The sequence below is a fragment of the Eublepharis macularius genome, chromosome 11 (genome assembly GCF_028583425.1).
Source record: "Eublepharis macularius isolate TG4126 chromosome 11, MPM_Emac_v1.0, whole genome shotgun sequence".
NCBI lineage: Eukaryota > Metazoa > Chordata > Lepidosauria > Squamata > Eublepharidae > Eublepharis > Eublepharis macularius.
In genome coordinates, this window is record NC_072800.1 from 73,593,016 (window position 1) to 73,613,326 (window position 20,311).

Below are 20,311 nucleotides of genomic sequence, written 5' to 3' on the forward strand. Positions count from 1 at the left end.
CAGCTGGCTCCAAGTGGAGGAGAGGGGAATCAAACCCAGCTCTCCAGATTAGAGTTCCGCGCTCTTAACCACTATACCAAACTGGCTCTCTTAACCACTACACCAAACTGTAAAATTTGGTCAGCAGGGGTTGAAATGTAGGGGTTTCCTGTTCAGGACTCACATGCATTGAGACATGTATTAATGCAGTTCCATTAATTTAACAATAAGAAAATTAAAAATGTAAACTCATAGTTCAGGAAATATGAATTTCACAAAGAAAAATACAAAGACAATGAGGGACAAAAAGAAAATACAACAGCGCTAGATACTTCTTTACTCTATGTGAGTTTATTCAGAAGAAATGAGTTCAATGGGACTTGCTTCCAAGGAACTGTACTGCTGCCTTAATTTTGCTACTTGTTTCTTCATGCACGCTGTGCTGACACTTACATTCTATTTACATTCACAGCACTGTAAGACATTCAAATTAAATGATACAAATCATTCTTAAGATTACCATAGGCAAAGGCACTACATTATCTTCAATCAACAAGGTATTCTTATGATGTTTACGACAAGAACACTGTGAACTCTCCTGGGTCAATATTTATTTCATGTTAGCTACCTAGCTTTCTTTTAAAAATACATGGGACACGGAGTAAAGTTACCCAAATACTACTACTGCTACTGAAGTTTAACTAGAGTGAATTGTTTAGACATACCTCTCTTTATAGAAAGTGTTATTTAAAACACAAACATATACTGTTTAGACAGACGTATAAAGCTCCTTGACTTGGGAAAACCCTCACAACTTAGAATGTGTAGTTCTTCAAAACATGCCTACTGAAATCTAGCCTCAGGGGGCAAAACTGAGAAATGCTGTCACAGTGGCCCCATCCTGCACTACAACCTGACAGCAGCCTGACCACAAATCTGGCAACTAAATCAAGTTCTATCAAACTTCAGGATAAGTGACTTCAGCAAAGCTGGCATGCCTTTACCAGACAGCAGTGGTATTGCTGCTTCTATTGACTGGTAACTACAATGATGTTAAGAAATTAATCAGAGCTATCTCCATAACTCTTCTGACATGTCCTTAATACAAGAGAACCATCATTTATACCAGCAGGAAAAATGGCTTGAACTTTTGCTAAGAACTTTCATTTCTTTTAAATTACTTTTAAATTTTTTAACGCACTTGAGGTTGACATGAACCTAACAGACGGGTCTTCCCGGTGGCAGCACCAACTGAAAAACCAGCTTATTAAGAAAAAGGAGAAAACCACAATTTTACATTTTGAAAGTAGTTACTTGTATTGCACGGTACACTCTGTAACGTTTGTGTGTTCTACAAGTCATGTAGCCCCACTCTCCTGAGGCTTGTTTATTTTATATTTTTATTTATTTACATTATTTATAGTCTGTCTCTCACTGAGGCTGGAACAAAGACCAAGATTTGGGTTCAGCAGCAACTTAAAGACCAACTAGATTTCCAGAGTATGAGCTTTCGAGGTTGTCTTTAAGGTGTCACTGGACTCACGTGTTATTCTGCCGCTACAGATTTACAGGCTACTCATGTGGAATTCCTTGCACCTATAATTAGCAAAACTGCACATATTGGCCCAGAAGTTGCAAGCATAGTAGTATTCAGTTCTCCCTACACCCGTCCAGCCTTCCCTCGCTCGGTTTCTGGAGACAGCGAAAGCAACAACTCATGGGCAGCCCTTTCACTTCCCCGCCGCCGCTCTCGCAACACGAGGGCGCCACCTAGCGTCCGCAGGGCAGCCCTCCATCCTCCCCGGCCCCAGGCTCGCGCTCTCCCCGCTCGCCCGCCGCACCAGGCCCAGCCCAACGAAACGAGAGGCACAACAAAATGGCGGGCGGCCGCCACGTCACGTGACCCCTTTGTGCCTTTCGGGGGGCCGCGGACAGCCCGGCCGGCGGCCTCGGCGCTCCAGCCCAGAGCGAAGGGAGCCCTTGCGGGCGCCTCCCCAAGGCGGTGCAGCAGGCCCGTTAAGGCTCCGCGTCGCCCCCTCTCCCCATGGAGGGGGGGGCCGAGGGGAGGAAGGAAGCGGGGAGAAAATGGCGGCCATTTTGTGCTTGCGCAGAGGCGATGGTGGGGGCCCGGGTGCGGGGCGATGGCGGGGCCCGGCCGGAGTAGGGATGGGAGGGGGTCTCTCACGTACCGACTCCTCTTCCTTCTCCATGCCCGTGGGCATCTGCGGCACGGCCCGGTTGATGGAGGCATACTCGGCCAGGTCGGGCAAGTCCTCGCAGCGGAAGACGGGAAGCGGCTTAGACGCGTCCAGCGCCCGGGCCCGAAACGACAGTTTGCTCATGTTAGTCGTCGTCGGCGGCTGCAACTGCTATGGCGGCTGCTGCTGCTCCGGCTAAGGAGGGGGGGGAGGCAGCGAGAGCGCTCCGAGCTGAGAGCCGGACCCCGCCGAGCGCTCTCATGGAGGGACCGGGGCTCCCGCGGCGGGGCGGGGCTGGCTCCGAGGCGGGTCCCAGCGGCGCCGGCTGGCGCGGCTAGGCTGGGGCGCCGGGTTCTCTCCTCCGCCGCTCCGGCTCTGCTCAGTACGCCACGGCCAACATGGCGGACATTAAACCTCGACTGGCCGCCTCTTTCAGCCAACCCCAGCGCCACAGCCATTCCCACACTGCATCGCGCAAAGGCGCGGGCACGGCGCTTGCCGAGGGGGGGAGAGGGAGAAGGGGGCGCGCGGCGCGGGCACGGGGGAGAAAAATCACCGGGCACGGTGAAGAGCGGGAGGGCTCAGCGGCTCTTTTTACAAACACTGACGCCCGGGGGCGAGAGGAGAGCCCGTCACTGCCCGGGAGTCCCCTTCACTGTGATGCGCGGCTGCGGGACCGGGCTGACCCGCCCGCACCCGGCAGTCCCTTCTCGCTGTGGAACTAGGGAAAGCGACGAGAGAGCGAGGGATGGTTCCGTCACTGCCGCCTGGAGGAAGGGAAGGAGAAGATGCTTCCACACGGCCGGCTGAGGAGGACCAAGAGCATCCTCTCAGCCTCGGGAAGGCGTCCTCACAGCTCAGGCGGCATCGTACAAGAGCGTCCCGGCGGGACAGGGCCGAGGAAGAAGCCCCACTGCCCCAACCCGTTTCTTTTTTTGGTGAGGAAACCCGCCTTCGAAGAGCCTCCCCAATATTCTCAACCTTCCTTAATTAATTTTCTTTCCCCTCAATCACTTTGTTCCCGCTATGGAAGACGGGGCTCTGTGACATCAAATAGTTCCATGGAATGGGATCGGGATGAGAATCATAAAGTCGTTGACTCCTTTTTTTAAAATTCAACGTTTTCCCTCAACACACCCTCAAAAGCCACTACAGACTATATATAAAGGTAGTCCCTATCCTCAAAAATTCACTTCTCCCCAGCCTTCTTCCTTATTAAACATTTGCAAGCCATGGGGATAGAACATGATTGACTGAGTTTTTTTAAGTAAACAACATGATGTGCTAAAACAGCATTTCTCAAAATTATCATAAACTCATAATTATCTGAACTTAGTTTTAGGTGGGTAGGGTCTGCAATAGAAATGCACAATTTGAGTCCAGTGGCACCTTAAAAGACCAACAAAATTTTCACATATCTGAGGGAGTTTTGACTCTTTTGAAAGCTTATACCCTGAAAATCTTGTTGGTATCTTAAGGTGCCACTAGACTCAAACACTGATTTTCTAAACTGTTATCTTCTGAGCAAGCCCCTGCAACCCTCAACTTGCTAACACAGACTTCTTATACACTGCCATATGGATGTGGCTAAGTGTTCACAAGGAGTTAGTCTTAAAGGTGCTACTGGACTCTTTTTGACAAGTATCTGTGGATTCAATTGCTCATCTACTATTGGCATTCAAAACTAAAGCAGGCCATTCCATATCCTACACCATCTTCAGCTGAGTTCTCCCAAACAGCAGATGAGGTGATGAACCTGCGTCTGGATTGTACTATTACAACCTCCAAGTGGGAGCTTACCGTAGGGAATGCTCCTCTATATACCAATCAACAATGGAAACTAAATATCATGGAGCATAGCCCCCTCCATAACATTCTGTGTGTTGGCTTAGGGGGGCGGGCAATAGTCATCAAACCACTTGAAGGAGTCTGAAGTGGTACACATGCTGTTTGCAAAGAAACCCAGGCATTACATTCCCTTCTGAAGGATACAGGACAAGGATAAATTGCACAGGCTTGAAGTATTTATATTTTCTATGTTACTTCCATTATTAACATATCATTTAAGGCACCTGCAGTGCTAAAATCTGTGGCTGGAGGAAAGTGTGTCTGTAGCTGTGTTTATACATAATCCCAAACCTCCTGCAAGTTTGAGCCATACTGTCCCACTCCTTAACCACGTTGTGCATGAGCGTAGGTGACACATTCTTACAGCCAATCCGATTTCCATGTAATTTCTTAACCGTGCATAAGTGAATAGCCATCTACCCATCCAAGAATCTTTCAAAGCATGGGACATGAAACCACTTGACTGATAGAACAAATCTGACGGAGATGTTCCAAGTATTATAAGACTATAAGCCTTGCAGGAAATGGACTATAGGAGTCCATTAGGTGGTTTTCAACTCTATTACTCATCTCTTACTCTTGTCAAGTATACCATCAACCCCATGCTGGCATTGTTCTACATTGAAATATTTCCCATTTGAAGTGGAAGGCTGTAAAGATGTACTAGAATCAGTGTTGGAATTCCCTGAGCTGCATGGTGAACAAAACTCTACCACCATAATGGTACTTCCATTACATCCCCTGCAGGGTGTTGTGCTCTGCAGACAAGCAACTCCTGGCGGTCCCTGGCCCGAAGGACATCTGTCTGGCCTCGACCAGTTCCAGGGCTTTTTCTGCCCTGGCCCCGGCCTGGTGAAACGCTCTCCTGCTGGAGATCCGGGACCTATTACAGTTTCTCAGGGCCTGTAAAACAGAGATGTTCCGCCAGGCCTTTGGTTGAGTGCCAGCGGGTGTCCTCCTTCCATCTAAGACCATCTTCTGGGGCTGCCCTTGGCCATCTGCTATGCCCGTATACGGACTCCCAATATTTGTTTAAATAGCCTGCTCCTGGACTATTTTAATGATTTTTAAAAAAATATTATTTTATGTTTTTGTGACTTTTAATGTATTTTTTAAATGCTGTTAGCCACCCTGAGCCCATCTGTGGGGAGGGCAGGGTATAAATCAAATAAATAAATACATATATTGTGGAGGATGATTTTCTCTCACTGGATTTTCCCATAGGTAAGTAAGCAATTACTGTTCAAGTTTCGATATTTAAAATATATTCTGCATATGTCATGTTTTACTGAGGCTGTCTTCCAGCCTGATCCTATGCTTTTCAAAAGTAAACTAATTTAGTTCATAGGACATATTCCCAAATAAACGAATATAGGATAATAGCCTCAGATGCAAGTAGATCTGCTTAACTGTTTTTGTTAATCACAAGGACATGCTGCACAGACAGCATGCCAATGGACAATAAGGACCCCCATGTCTCAGCTTAATTTTTACATTTTGTTTAAAGTTGTATTTCTTATTCTCTACAGAAATAAGGGCTCTGACCTGGATAGCTGATCTCGTCAGATCTCGTCAGATCTCAGAAGCTAAGCAGGGTCAGCCTTGGTTATTAATTGGATGTGAGACTTACAATGAAGACCAGGGTTGCAAAGGTAGGCAAATGCCAACCACCTCTGTTAATCTCTTGCCATGAAAACCCCACCAGGGGTCGCTATAACTTGAGGACACTCTCCACCACCACCACAGAAATAAGGAATGCTGGTTACTTGGTTGGTCACCTTCAAAAAAGTTTTTGACGTAATCCCTCACCAAAAGTTCGCGAGTCATGGGGTAAAGAGGTCAGATCCTCTAATGGAATTGTGATTGGGTAAACATCAGGAAGCAGGTGGGCACTTCTCACAATGCAGGTTAGTAAGCTGTGGGGTTCTGCAGGGATTTGTATTTGGGATCAGTGCTATTTAATAAACAATCTAGGATCAGGGTGAGCAGTGAAGTGGAGAAGTTTACAGATAAATTATTCAGGAGGGTGAACAGAAAGCAGATTGTGAAGACCACCAAAAGCATCTCTTCACAACTGGGTGACAAAGTATAAAATTATGGACTTTGGGATGAAAGAATTCAAACTTGAAATATACGCTGATGAGACCTAAAGGGGAGATGGATCAATTAAGAAAGACATTTTGAGGCTGTATTGGGTTGCTCGATGAAAATGTCAGCTCAGTGAGTGGCAACAGTGAAAAAGGCAAGTACTACTCTAGGGATTATTATTAGGAAAAGGATTGGAAAGGCAACAGCTATAATTGTAAATGGGGGTGGAGAAAGTGGATAGAACTTTTCTCCTCCCTAATACCAGATCCCAGGGGCACCCGATGATAACGATGGGCAATAGATTGATGGACAAAAAATACTTCACTCAAAGGGTAATCAGCTTGTGGAATTCACTGTGCAGGATGTAGCCCTTAGTTTGATTGGCTTTGAAAGGGGAGTAAGAAAATTCATGGAAGATAGATCTATCAGGAGTTCTTAGGCATGATGCTCAAATGGAACCTCCATGTTCCGAGGCAGTAATCCTCTGAATACCAGTGCTGGGAGGAGGGGACAACAGGAGGAGGATATACTCTGCTTATAGGCCTTCTAGGATATCTGGCTGGCTACTGTGTGAAACAGTGTATTGGATAAGATGGACTATTGGTCTTATCAAGCTGAGCTGCACTAACACTTTTATGACTTATTTATTAGAAAGCCAAAATGGGGCGTCACTGTTTTAGTGATACTCTGGATGCAGAAACAGAAACTTGCAGTGATGTAATATTTAAATTAGCCATAACTCATGAACAATTTAATTATGGGTTATAAGCTTAACGTAAGTGCTTGTATTATGCTGGAAGTATCACTTTTAGATGCATCACATCCAGACAAAAGATAGATTTAAGATAATCAAACCTACAGAAGAAAAAGACATAGGACAGCAACAAAATGTTAGGAATATCATAGAAATGTTTAAGAGGCTAGTAGAGTCTGCTATGTAGATCTACCCCTGGTATGATTAGGACTATGTGACCTGAGGACATGATGGATACAGGTTCTGATGTTGACAACTGATTAAAATCTTGTTAAAAACACAATGCATAATTCTTATACAGTTCTTGAGGTGGCAGCCTTGGTAACCAGGAATAATAAGGGATGTGCAAACTCCCCCATCGTGAGTGGTACTTGGGATGCGACTTATGAGCATCATTGTTGACTATCTGAAAAAAAGCTGAATTAGTATTGAGAAATATAGTGATTAACAATATAAAATAAAATGCTGAACACACAGAATGTATGCTGAGCAATATTAGAGTCCAATAGCACTTTAAAGACCAACTAAATTTCCAAGGTATGCTCTTTCAAGAGTCAAAGCTCCCTTCTCAAAAGCTCATACCCTAGATATCTAGTTAGTCTTTAAGGAGCTACTGGACCTGAATCTTGTTCTTCTACCATGGACCAACATGGCTACTCATCAGAAACTATCAGAATGTATTAAATTGTATGCTGATACTTAAGTTTGAGTTTTTGATATGAATTGCAGCTTGGAGGTAAGCACTTGTAAAGGGAGTTTTAAAAGACAGTGGGTAATTCCAGGGACAGGTGGGGAGGGGGGAGGCGATAAGATGAGCTGGTTTGACCAAGTTGTGAGAAGCTCCTCAAACCAGCAGGTAATGGTTTATAGAAACACTCTTGGTTTCCCATCCCACAGCCTTTATTTCCTTGATATTTTCTCATAGGTTAAAAAAAGTAGCTTCTAAAAACCTCCATGTGAAATGCTTTTACATAATTCAAATACATTTCACGTAGATGATTTTGAGAACATCATTTTAAGGAGGCAGGCGTGCCCCACTGATTTCCATGAAAGTTATTATTTAATCAGATCCTAAACATGTTTACTAGAAGCTGGTCTAATTGTTTTTCATGGGACTTATTTGGACATACACATGGAAATGCAGCATTAGATTTTAAGCCCAAGTTTCTGTTCCTGCTCTGAAGTGCCACTAGCATTGATAGTGTTATATAAATAAAAGTCACTTCTACATAAATTTCAAAACCTACTTTGTAGTGCCTTTTTATTAGAACCAACTAAAATATATTTTAAAAGTGCAAGCTTTCCCCAGCATGATTCCCAGTTGTTTCAGGGTATGTTGGAAAAACCCAAAACCCAGAAAATGTGATATATTAGGGTGGTCCAAATAAGGCATTGCACTTTTGTTCTTTTTTATCATTTTTTTCATGGACCAAAATGTTTTAGATTTGGTTATAAGTGTTACAAATGCCTGATACTACTTATTTTGTGTTTAATATAATATATATAGTAATATAAGAAAAAAAATAAAATGTCTCTCCATCTTGATTGTCATTGAATATTTTAGACCAACAGTCTTCCTCTTTCAAATCAGGAAACTAACATCAGGCTGAGGCACATAGCCTAGTCCTCTGAAGCTTCTCAAGCTGAGAACTTCTTAGGCTGCCATAGCCATTGATCTAATTATATCATCTGTTCAATAACCACCCATGGTCACAAGTCTCTAATACTTTTTTAAAGAAGCATAACTTAGAGGTTGCTTCTCCTCTTTCATGTAGGTTTCTTTATGATCTCTCCTACAGTGGTGGAAATTTAAACTACAGAATTTTATACAACAGAGAACCAGAAAGTTTGAAGGGGCTTCTTTGTCCTATAGGCTCCGTGCATGGAAACATTTGAAATAATTCAAGAATGTATAACATGCCATCCATAATTATTCTGACAATACAGTTCAGGTTTAGAATGCTAGTGTCAACATTTGATTCACATCTTTTCATGCTGAAAGTTGCTCTAGCAAAATCATTGCTTTTCACATAGAATGGCATGACAAAGAAGCTTAAGAACAGAAGAGCCCCACTAGATCAGACCAGCAATCCATCTAGTCCAGCATCCTGTTTTACACAGCCGCCAAAGCAGTTATTCTGGAGGGCCAACAACAGGGCATCCCCTGAGGCTATCTCCAGCAATGCCCCTGTATAAGCAGGTTCTCTTTTTACTCATCTTGACTAGTAGCGATGGATGGATCCTGCCGAATACCAACTCTTAAAGCCATCACAAGACTATCACTATGTCCACAGGCAGGGAATTCTACAATTTAATTCACTCATTGAGTAAAGAAGTATTTCCTTTTGTCTATTCTGAAACTATTGTCCATCAACTTCATTGGGTACCCCTGAGTTCTAGTATTACGGGATAGGGAGAAAAAGCTCTCTGTATCCACTTTCTTCACCCCATGCATAATTGTATAAGCTTCTGTCCACCCACCTCACAGGGCGATTGTCATGAGGATAATAATAACACACTTTGTAAACCACTCTGAGTGGGTGTTAAGTTGTTCTGAAGGGCGGTATATAAATCGAATGTTGTTATTACTGTTATTATTGCTATTGTTATCACTGTTGTTACTACTACTATTGTTGTTGTTGTTAGCATGTCAAAGGACCACTCCTAAGTGAGCATCATTGCCTTAATCATTTTGGTTACCCTCTTCTGCACTTTTCTTTTTGAGATCCTGATAAAAAGAACTGATTGAATTAGATCTTTCAAGTAAATGTAGTAGCTGGTCAACTGCAGGTTTTGTCTCTGTCAACAAATTTATCTATTTTAATATTAGAAGGCCAATTCTTTATTAAAAAGGTTGCACAAAAAAATTCAAGAGCAAGATTCAGGTCCATTTCCCAGCTGCAGACCAGACACCATGTTGACAAAGGGCCAAAGATGCATTTAGCTTAATCCCAATTTGTGCAAGAAATTTAGACGGGGGGAATTTCACCTATCAAACTATGGACAGGAATTAGTTAGAAGTTACAAGGTTAAAAAGGGGAAGGGAAGGAAATTAACTTAGACAGGGAAAAGACTAAAAACAACAGGAATACAAGGTCAGCAACAGGTCAGAATAGCACTACGACTGATTAGAGTGATAGAGATAAGAGCAGTAGGGATATACAGGCTGGAAACCAAATTGTAAGTAAAGGTGGAAGACGTAGTAGTGTAATTCACTGACATTTCATTCCCTGAAAAATTAAGTTTTGGCAGATACTGGCTAGGATCTTGGCTGTTTTCTGTTGACAGTTGGCTCTTCCAAAGGAGTCGGACTATCACTGAAAACAACCAGAGTACAAGATGAAACAATCCAATACCGAGAAAGGTTAGGATGATTTCAACTTATACTTTGGGTTTATGTACAGATTCCCATTTATGCTCAAAAGTCTATGCTTGTGGAATGGTGGGGTTTGGAAAAGAAACCAGTTCAACTAATCCAGAGGAGTTAGCCGTGTTAGTCTGTAGTAGCAAAATCAAAAAGAGTCCAGTAGCACCTTTAAGACTAACCAATTTTATTATAGCATAAGCTTTCGAGAATCAAGTTCTCTTCATCAGATGCCTGATCAAAACTGGGCAGATACAGAAGAGGAGGGGGAAAGAGAGAGAAAAGGGAGGGGTCATAAATCACAAGAAGGCAGAATGCAATTAGCATAGAGGCAATCAAAACATTCCTTTGCTTGGAAATGTAAACATCTCCTTTTGGTGTGCAGTCAGTTTGTAGCAGTGAAGGTGTCCAATTCCTATGTAGTATAAGCCTTCGGTAACCACAGCTCTCCCTGCCAGTTGCATCTGACAAAGAGAACTGTGGTCCCCGAAAGCCCACACCAGGCGTCACTGGGCTCCCCTAGATCACGCCTCTGTAAAGAGAATCTGTTACCTGTGGTAATGTGATAACCATTCATAGTCTCTATTCAGTCCCCGCTTGACAGAGTCAAATTTGCATATGAATTCCAATTCAGCAGCCTCCCGTTGGATTTTGTTTTTGAAAGGTTTCTGTTGAACCACAGCGACCTTTAAGTCTTTGGTGGAATGTCCTGGTAGATTGAAGTGTTCTCCCACTGGTTTCTGGACGTTGCCATTTCTAATGTCAGATTTGTTACGGCACCCCCTGAGGGCCGTAACTCCTCATTGGACTTTTACATTGAATGCTTCCGTAGACGTGCTCGGGCTGAGATAATTGACAAACAACAACACCTAAAGCAGAACCTCAGCCGTGGAGAAAGAGAGGCCATAAACAGCCTCCAAAATAATTCTGACATCGTAATCAAGGAAGCTGACAAAGGCGGAGCAGTTGTCATCATGGATAAACAAAATTATATACAAGAAGCAGAAAGACAACTCTCCAACACAACATTCTATAAAATACTACCTTCTGACCCCACTGAACAATACAAAAGGGAACTCAATAAAATATTAAAAACACTCCCCATGGACATACAAGAATGCATCCATACGGACACACCCCAGGAACCACGACCAGGAAGATTCTACCTACTACCCAAAATCCACAAAGCGGGTAACCCAGGACGCCCAATTGTTGCAGGAAAATGCACCATCACAGTAGGAGTCTCGGGATACATGGACTCTATCCTCAGGCCCTATGCCACCAGCACACCCAGCTATTTACGGGACACCACTGACTTCCTCAGGAAAATACAATCCATTGACAACCTACCAGATGACACCATCCTAGCAACCATGGATGTGGAGGCCTTGTACACCAATATCCCACATGCAGATGGATTGCAAGCCATACGGAATATTATCCCGGACAAAACCACAGCAAACCTCGCCACTGAACTTTGTCACTTCGTACTCACTCACAATTACTTCGAATTTGGTGACAACTTATATCTACAGGTTAATGGCACAGCCATGGGCACACGCATGGCACCACAATATGCTAACATATTCATGGCGGACTTAGAGCAACGCTTCCTCAGCTCCCATCCACTGGAACCACTACTATACTTAAGATTCCTGGATGACATCTTCATCATTTGGACCCATGGGAAGGAAGCCCTTGAGAGATTTCATCAGGACTTCAATAACTTTCACCCTACTATCAACCTAAGCCTGGACCACTCTACACAACAGGTACACTTCCTGGACACCACTGTACAACTACATAATGGACGAATAAATACCACCTTATACCGGAAACCAACAGACCGATACTCATATCTACATGCCTCCAGCTTCCACCCTAAACATACCACTCGGTCTATTGTCTACAGCCAAGCCTTACGTTACAACCGTATCTGCTCCAATACTCTCGACCGAGACTCACACTTAAGAGATTTACAACAAGCATTTTTGGGACTACAGTACCCACCAAATGAAGTGAAGAAACAAATTAACAGGGCCAGACTAGTACCCAGAAACAGTCTGCTCCAGGACAAACCTAAAGGAACTAATAACAGAACACCACTGGTTGTCACCTATAGCTCCCAGCTCAAACCCATCCAACGTATCATCAGTGAGCTACAACCCATCCTGGAAAATGATACCTCTCTCTCAGAAGCCCTGGGTGGAAGACCTTTCCTTGCCTACAGACAGCCCCCCAATCTTAAACGACTTCTCACTTACAATCATGAATCGGCCAGCAGAGTCACCAGCACAGGGACCAGGCCCTGCAACAGACCCAGATGCCAGCTCTGCCCCTATATCTACCCAGGGAATACAATTACAGGACCCAATGGCATCAACTACACTGTCTCTGGCTCTTACAGCTGCTCATCCTCCAATCTGATATATGCCCTCATGTGCCAACAATGTCCTTCTGCTCTGTACATTGGACAAACCAGCCAACCTCTACGCAAAAGAATAAATGGACACAAATCTGACATTAGAAATGGCAACGTCCAGAAACCAGTGGGAGAACACTTCAATCTACCAGGACATTCCACCAAAGACTTAAAGGTCGCTGTGGTTCAACAGAAACCTTTCAAAAACAAAATCCAACGGGAGGCTGCTGAATTGGAATTCATATGCAAATTTGACTCTGTCAAGCGGGGACTGAATAGAGACTATGAATGGTTATCACATTACCACAGGTAACAGATTCTCTTTACAGAGGCGTGATCTAGGGGAGCCCAGTGACGCCTGGTGTGGGCTTTCGGGGACCACAGTTCTCTTTGTCAGATGCAACTGGCAGGGAGAGCTGTGGTTACCGAAGGCTTATACTACATAGGAATTGGACACCTTCACTGCTACAAACTGACTGCACACCAAAAGGAGATGTTTACATTTCCAAGCAAAGGAATGTTTTGATTGCCTCTATGCTAATTGCATTCTGCCTTCTTGTGATTTATGACCCCTCCCTTTTCTCTCTCTTTCCCCCTCCTCTTCTGTATCTGCCCAGTTTTGATCAGGCATCTGATGAAGAGAACTTGATTCTCGAAAGCTTATGCTATAATAAAATTGGTTAGTCTTAAAGGTGCTACTGGACTCTTTTCAGTTCAACTAATGTTGCCCTTTATGTAATGTTTGATTACTTACAATTAAAATACCAGAGCATCTCACAATCTTTTATTTCAATTGTTACTTAACTAAAAGAAAATAATAAAGCAAAAACCTGAGGCTCTATAAATGTGAGCAGATAGGTTACTTTCCTTCTACACTTGGAACCATCTTGAACACAACACAAAATTATTCAAGGTAGTTAAATAGAAGCAGAGCAGACTATAAAGAGATACAGAATGTGCTCACATAAACAAACACTTAGGAATAAAATGGCATATGTCATTCAGTGTTGATAGCTGCAAAGTCAAATCCAGCGGGGAAAGAAATCCTTGTTATTTATGAACACAATACACATGGTTTTCCCCTTTAGAGATCACTACATCTTTTTCTGCACCTATATGAGCACATACAAATGGGTTCATACAGAAGCAGCATTTGGGGGCAGTCTGAAGAATGGGAGATGTGTTTTCTCATAAGGGGATATGGGAGGCAAGCATACCTCACCTATTCTCAGTCTGTCCTGATGCAGTGCTTCCACATGTACTCATGCGTATATGCCGATATGGGATGGGCAGGAAGAAACAGGATTCTATTGAGCTGTACAGTGATATGGGGCAGAAAAATTTCCAAACCAGGAAGTTTTATGGAACATTTTCGAATGCTTTGTTTTTCTGTCAAAAAATTTCCTCCCCACATATGTAAATATAGTCTACTTATTTATAGTTGTGCTGAAAATCAATCATGTTAGATTGGCTAAATGTGGGATATGAAGCATGGACAAACCCCAGTGCTTGTACATGGTCCAGGCTACCACATGGTGATTTGCCTTCTTTTGTTAACATTATTGAAATATATAAATTATGTATTTGAATCTGAAATTTTCCTATTCAAATTTTCCCAGAAAACCCACATCACTGGGGCTGTATGATGATTGCTCTATGAAGTGCTTTGCAGTCATGCAGGGAAGGGTGGAATCTAGTGTTAGGATCTAAAGTTATCTGCTACCATGGCTATTTTTGTAAATGAACCATTAAGGAAGGGAGCCTGCAAAAAGTAATGTCACTACATAAAGGCAACTGTCTGTGATGCATCCTAAATTCTGTGTATCACTTTTACTGCCCTATCTTTAAATTGTATACTCAGGTAGGCAACAGGAGTATGTATATACATCGTATCTGGGCATAAAAAGTCTTAAAAAATTTATTTAGAAAAAGATATTAATGAAAAAGAGACACAGTAATAGGATGCAGATGAACAGAGAACTACAGTTTCCTTTTTTAAACGACTTAACTATGAGCTTCTCAATTCTATTACCTACTTTCATCAGTCAAAATTGACAAAGGATGCAAAGTTATGTCATGGGAGACACTCAATACTGTGGTTGTTAAATGCTAGGACTGACCATGCAAGGATGGATAATTAGCCATTTCTGTTTTGCTTTTACTTTCTCTGATGTATCTGGGACTGGTCTCTTCCAAACAAAGGATTGTAGGACCTATGATGTTGTAGTGTCACCCTAAGCTGAGTTACACCTTTCTAAGCTCATTAACTTCAATGGGTTTAGAATGGTTTAACACTGCTTAGTGTGGCATTGCTAGCTTCTTGCCAGTTTGGAAAATGTTACATTGTAGCCTTACCCTAGATTGCAAATATCTAGGATTTCAACTAGCACCAAAAAAAATCCTCTGAACTAAAGGTTGTTTGTACATGAACACCATTATCTAAAACCAGTAGCATTCATCTTTAGAAATAGTAGCAAACTTACTCTAAGTATCAGCAAGATGAAGCACACTCCGTTTTTTAATAGATGTGTATGTGCTTAGATGAACTTGAATGTATTATGGTCTTTAGATTACTTCTAGGACCCTTAACCCACTTCACTCCCCCATGATATTCTTGGAGGTCCACTCCCAAAGGCTGCAGTGGGAGGGGAGAAGGTAGGAAGTTCAAGTCAGGGAGCATAGCTCTCTCTGTGTAAAGTGCCATCAAGTTGCAGCTCACAGGGTTTTCAAGGCAAGAGACGATCAGAGGTGCCTCTGCTTAGTGATTCTGGACCTCCTTGGCGATCTCCCATCCAAGTTCTAACCAGGGCTGACCCTGCTTAGCTTTTGAGATCAGGCTAGGACAGCTCTGCTCATGTCAAATAAGGTCCAAGACACTGTCCGTTTTCTAGCAGATGGCTTATTTAAGGGTGGCTCAAGGCATCTCTATCTCACAATCACAGTCTCTGCCACACAGTTAAAGGGTGCTGGCTGTTTGAAGGCCATTGGTAGTATGATAACTCTTAAAACACAAGTTAAGCTCGCCCTCACCAATTCTTATCTACATTGCTTTTATTTCCCTTTCCTGGTCTTCTTTCTTTCAGTGTAGGCACTTTATTAATCAAAATCCTATTTCTTTTCCATAACTACAATCAGTCACCAAACAGAGCCTTACATTAGCATGCTTTTCACCAGCCTCAAGCTTCTAGTCCTCCTCTAACTGTTCACCACCCCTTTGTCCTTCACCATGCCTTTCCCATTACAATCCCACAAGATTGTGTTCTGCATAAACTCCTTAACCCCAAAGGCTTCTTCTGTGACTTTACTTTGCCATCACAATGCCTTCTGTCAAGTGTTCCCCATGCTTGGAGGACATCCTCTCCCACATCTGTTCTGGAAGCTGCTTTCCTCTCCTTTAACCCTTTTCCTAAAGGATCATGACCTTACTTTACCAGTGCTTGCATTGACATAAGGATTCTCTCCTACGAATTCCTTCATTATTGTACCTGGAAGCTCCTTTCATTGGTGGTCTGTGTTACTGAAGACAACAATGTGGCTACCAGGGGAAGACACCATGTCAATTATATTTTGCAGGGCACTTGGTAAGTATTGATAACATTTAGATGGGTTATCCGTAACAATAAGTTAGACTCCCCTCCAGAAAGCTTGTGTAAGCTGGAAGAATTGGGCTTTCCCCCCTTAGGGAATCTCTCCTTCTTAAGTTGGTGCACCACCAACATATTCATATGCCATATTTCTTCCACAGAGATCAAAGCACCATTTTAACATGTCAACAACACTCTGAGGTAGGCTATAGAGTGACTGTCCCAAGGTCTCCCACCAGTGGAGTTGAACTTAATTTTCCCATGTCCTAGCCCAACGCTCTAGCAGTAGCTACTACACTACAGGGCTAGTAACTTAGAAGGCTCAAGTAATATAGCAATGTATATTTTAAAATTGCACAGCTGTGTAAATTGTCTAAGATGCCATTTTTTTTCTCGCACAGTTAAAGAGATTAGAAGATCTGAGATTGATAATACATTCTGTGCCACTCAGCTGTTAGCAGTAGAAATTCCATCCCAAAGGTATCAAATAGAAGCCTGTGGTGTCCAGTTTAGTTTCCCTTTGAAATTATGGAGTCATGGAGAATACCTTGGTTTATACACTGAACCCAACTGTGGACTTAATGGAGGTGCATGATACCACTGGTTAATATAACCCAGTACTGTTTAAGATCTCATCTCCAAATATTTTACTGCACCTGCTACCTGAGACCCAGCATGATGTAGTAGCTAGAGTGCCAGGATAGGATCTTAGAGACTCAGGTTCGAATCCCTACTCTGTGATGGAAACTTGCTGGGTGATTTTGGGCCAATCACACCCTCTCAGCCTAGCCTACTTCACAGGATTGTTGTGAAGATAAAATGAAGAAGAGAATGATATAATCTACTTTGGGCCCACACACCAGACAGGAAAGAGGAAGAATTTAATTCCTGCCTCCCTGATTGAACAGTGGGAATCACCCAAGAAGTCCTCTGCCTTAGAGGGAGAAAGGTAGCATATAAATGAATTACCTAAATACCCGAGAGCCTTTAAGCAAAGAGACCACGAATTGAAACTGAGACGAACTAATTGCAAAAGTGTGGGTCCTCCCCAAGTGTCGCTCAAAGCTTGCTGGAGAAAAGGTGTAATAAATAAATAGAAATGCTACTTTATTCCACGCTCTGCTACAGAAAGCAAATGGATATGTATTATTTCCCAACCAGAACACAAAGAGTATTCATAGACTGAGAATGAGCAGCTGTCGTTTCTTAAAACATGGATAACAGCTGATCTACCTGAGCCAGCTAGGGCAGATTCGTATCTCTTTTCCATCATGGTGGCTGTGCGAACAGGGCGCCAGGCACCTCACCCATGTATCAAGGTGCCTGGAACACTGTGTGGTGCAATCATGTGCTGCACTGCCACATTTTATTGAGATGGAGGCTGCATGAGTTGCATTCCTAGAGCTGCAAGAGAACATCCATGATTGGCCTCTTCAAACAATCATTGTTATTGCATGGTGAGGCCCATCACTAGAGAAAGCATTTTCTGCTTATAATCTGCTCTTGGGTTCAGCTAAGCTATAACTGCTACTTGAGGCTGAAAAAACACAAATATTTTAAATACAGCCAAATCACCTTGATCTTTTAAGATGTGACCCCTCTTGAGCAAATTTACCTGGAAATCTCATACATATTGCAACAGCAAACTCCTTGTTAGAGATTCTCTTTCCAAAGCAAGAACAAATCAATGAGATATATCTTTCAAATATTTCAGGTTAAAATAATTAATGGTGACCTTTATAATTATGTAACTTAAATGTGTGTGCCGTTAGAATGATGTGAATCGTTCATACAAAGGGGCTGATAGAACTGGGCTCAGGAATTTCTAAAAAAGAGAAAAATAAGGCATTCCTTTACAATACTTTAATAGATTCCCTAACCTGTTGCATTTTGTAAGACATTTTGATCATTTAAAGAGCATGCATTTATAAGATAATGCCTTTTATTTCATTATTTTAGCATGTGCACAGCTGAGACTTGACTACATCTTCCCAGCCATCTTTACATTACATTAATCACTTTTTGTTTATATCTGCACAATGAAAATGTTTCCAGGGAACACTATAATCTGTACAGTTCATTTGAATGTATACATCAAGTATATTATGATAGCTGGAGAACGACCTTTGTCATTTATAATGTGCCTTATATAATATTTGTCTCTCCAGGCTAGTTTTCCTTGCTGATACCAAATAAACCTGAATTGAAACACAACAAAACTACAAAAATATTCATTAAATAATGCACAGTGTTTTAAAGAAAGAACCCCATCCTAAATTCTTATATATTTGCAAGTGTTTTGTGACTCTATAGGCAACGAGGAAACAATTTAATGCCTTTAAATGCTTATTATCTAATAATGAATTTATAGCACAATAAAATGATATAGGACTTGCATAGAACATATGGAATAATTTGTAGCCTCCACAAAATCTTTTTGGGAGGAGAGGTTAAAATGTTACTTAAGAAGAGCCCAGTTCTTCACATACCTAAGGGTTTGGGTGTTCTTGTTTTTTTAAGCAAGGGGAAAAAAACCCAAACCCTTCCTTCTTGTCTCAAAACAACAAAGGACTGACGACATATCTGTTATAGGGAACGCTGTTAGTATGTGCATATTATACATATTTTTAAAAGCTCCATATATCAACATTGTAAACTTGTACTTCACTAGAAGAAAAGAGGAAATGATACAATAGATCAAATCTTGCCCCACCTTTCTCCCCCCCCCTTTTCTTAGTGAAACGGACATAAATTGTTCAGGAGCACCACAGCGCCCCCAACACAGATCAATACAAAACAAAAAAGATTTCCCACCGTGTGCAAAAAAAAAAAGGCTAGAAAAATGCCTAAAATTACAAAATGTCTCCCAAATGCACCTTCTCCAGAAAATAACACGACACCTTAGGCGAGGTGTGCTCATTGGGATCTTTTATATAAAGAAAGCTTTAAGATGAGTGACCAACAGAGAGCTGATTGGCGAATACAAAGGCCCATGTTTAGGAGCAGACATAACTTAATATAAACCTTGTCAATCCCCCTCCTTCATTGCATGAAGGGCAGTTTCTTGGGTAGTTTACATCAAGCCAATTCATCCAAGCCCCCCAAATAATTGCAACCACAAACATCTTTTTAAAAAGTGTCCATGTTCCCCATAAAACAATACATTTGGTGGTTTTTTAAAAAATAATGTTTTATGTTTTGCTCTGTACCTATTTATTATCAGTGTTAAGGGCTCCACCTTGAAAATATCCGAGTTCTTCATCGGTTCAGGAAAGATGGGTCTAAGATTCACCCGCACGGCAAGAAACAAAAATTGTTTGCAAATGGTGAAATACATACACATATATATATATATAAAATATATATATCTATACACTAGAAATAACGTTGGGTTCAATTAATTCAAAGACCTCAAAAACGCAAACCTCTGTCTCTTTCCTAACCGTAATAAATAGATTCAACTGTAGCGGATTAAGGGGGGGGGGGAGAATGGAAAAGGATTAGAAAACTTACCTCGAAAGGAAGCAGCGAGCCGCCTCTTCACCACGACTGTAACCAAATCGGCTGGGGAGAGTTTCTCGCTCGCGAAGAGCCACCTCCACGCAGCCAAAGAATCCCCAAACATCTTGACAAAATCTTGGTCAAGGCAAAGCGAGAGGCTCTTCCGCGATCGATGGTCAGTCCCGAAGGTCTCCCCCCCGCCCGGTGCTCCCGAGGATCCGTGGGGGCGTTTGGGTGAAACGGAGAAATAGCCCGAGAAGATTAAAAGCCGAGGCAGCAGCGGGAGCCAGAAGACTCCGGGGTTAACAACTTTGTAATGGCAAGCAGGCGCGCGCTGATTGGCTGGGAGGGCAGTGTCCCTCCACAGTCTGCACTATCCCCCGCGCTCCCCCTTCCGCAGCCTGGAAAAAATGCAGAAATGCAGTGTGCCATTTTAGCCAGGCTCGGGAAACACGCCCCGAAGCCCGGGCTTCATCTTTTGTGACACTGCAAAACAAGAGCCCCCCTTCGGTGCAGAAACGCGTCCAGGGGTGGGGGGGAGGTATGACACACAACACACACGCAAATCGAAGC

At 42.6% G+C, this 20,311-nt stretch overlaps 1 protein-coding gene across 3 annotated transcripts in view; it reads right to left on the reverse strand.

Annotated features, from left to right (window-relative positions):
* EPC1 (enhancer of polycomb homolog 1) overlaps positions 1 to 20,018 on the reverse strand; it is a 73,542-nt gene extending 53,524 nt beyond the window's left edge. For 2 of the 3 annotated variants that reach the window (XM_054991469.1, XM_054991471.1), the window contains exon 1: positions 2,169 to 2,623. In XM_054991469.1, the coding sequence (XP_054847444.1) occupies positions 2,169 to 2,321 (153 nt within the window). In that variant the 5' untranslated portion in view covers positions 2,322 to 2,623. Of the gene's footprint in view, positions 1 to 2,168; positions 2,624 to 19,750 lie in introns of those variants that run through there. The other variant, XM_054991470.1, reaches the window with a different exon arrangement.
* Positions 20,019 to 20,311: the final 293 nt, after the last annotated feature.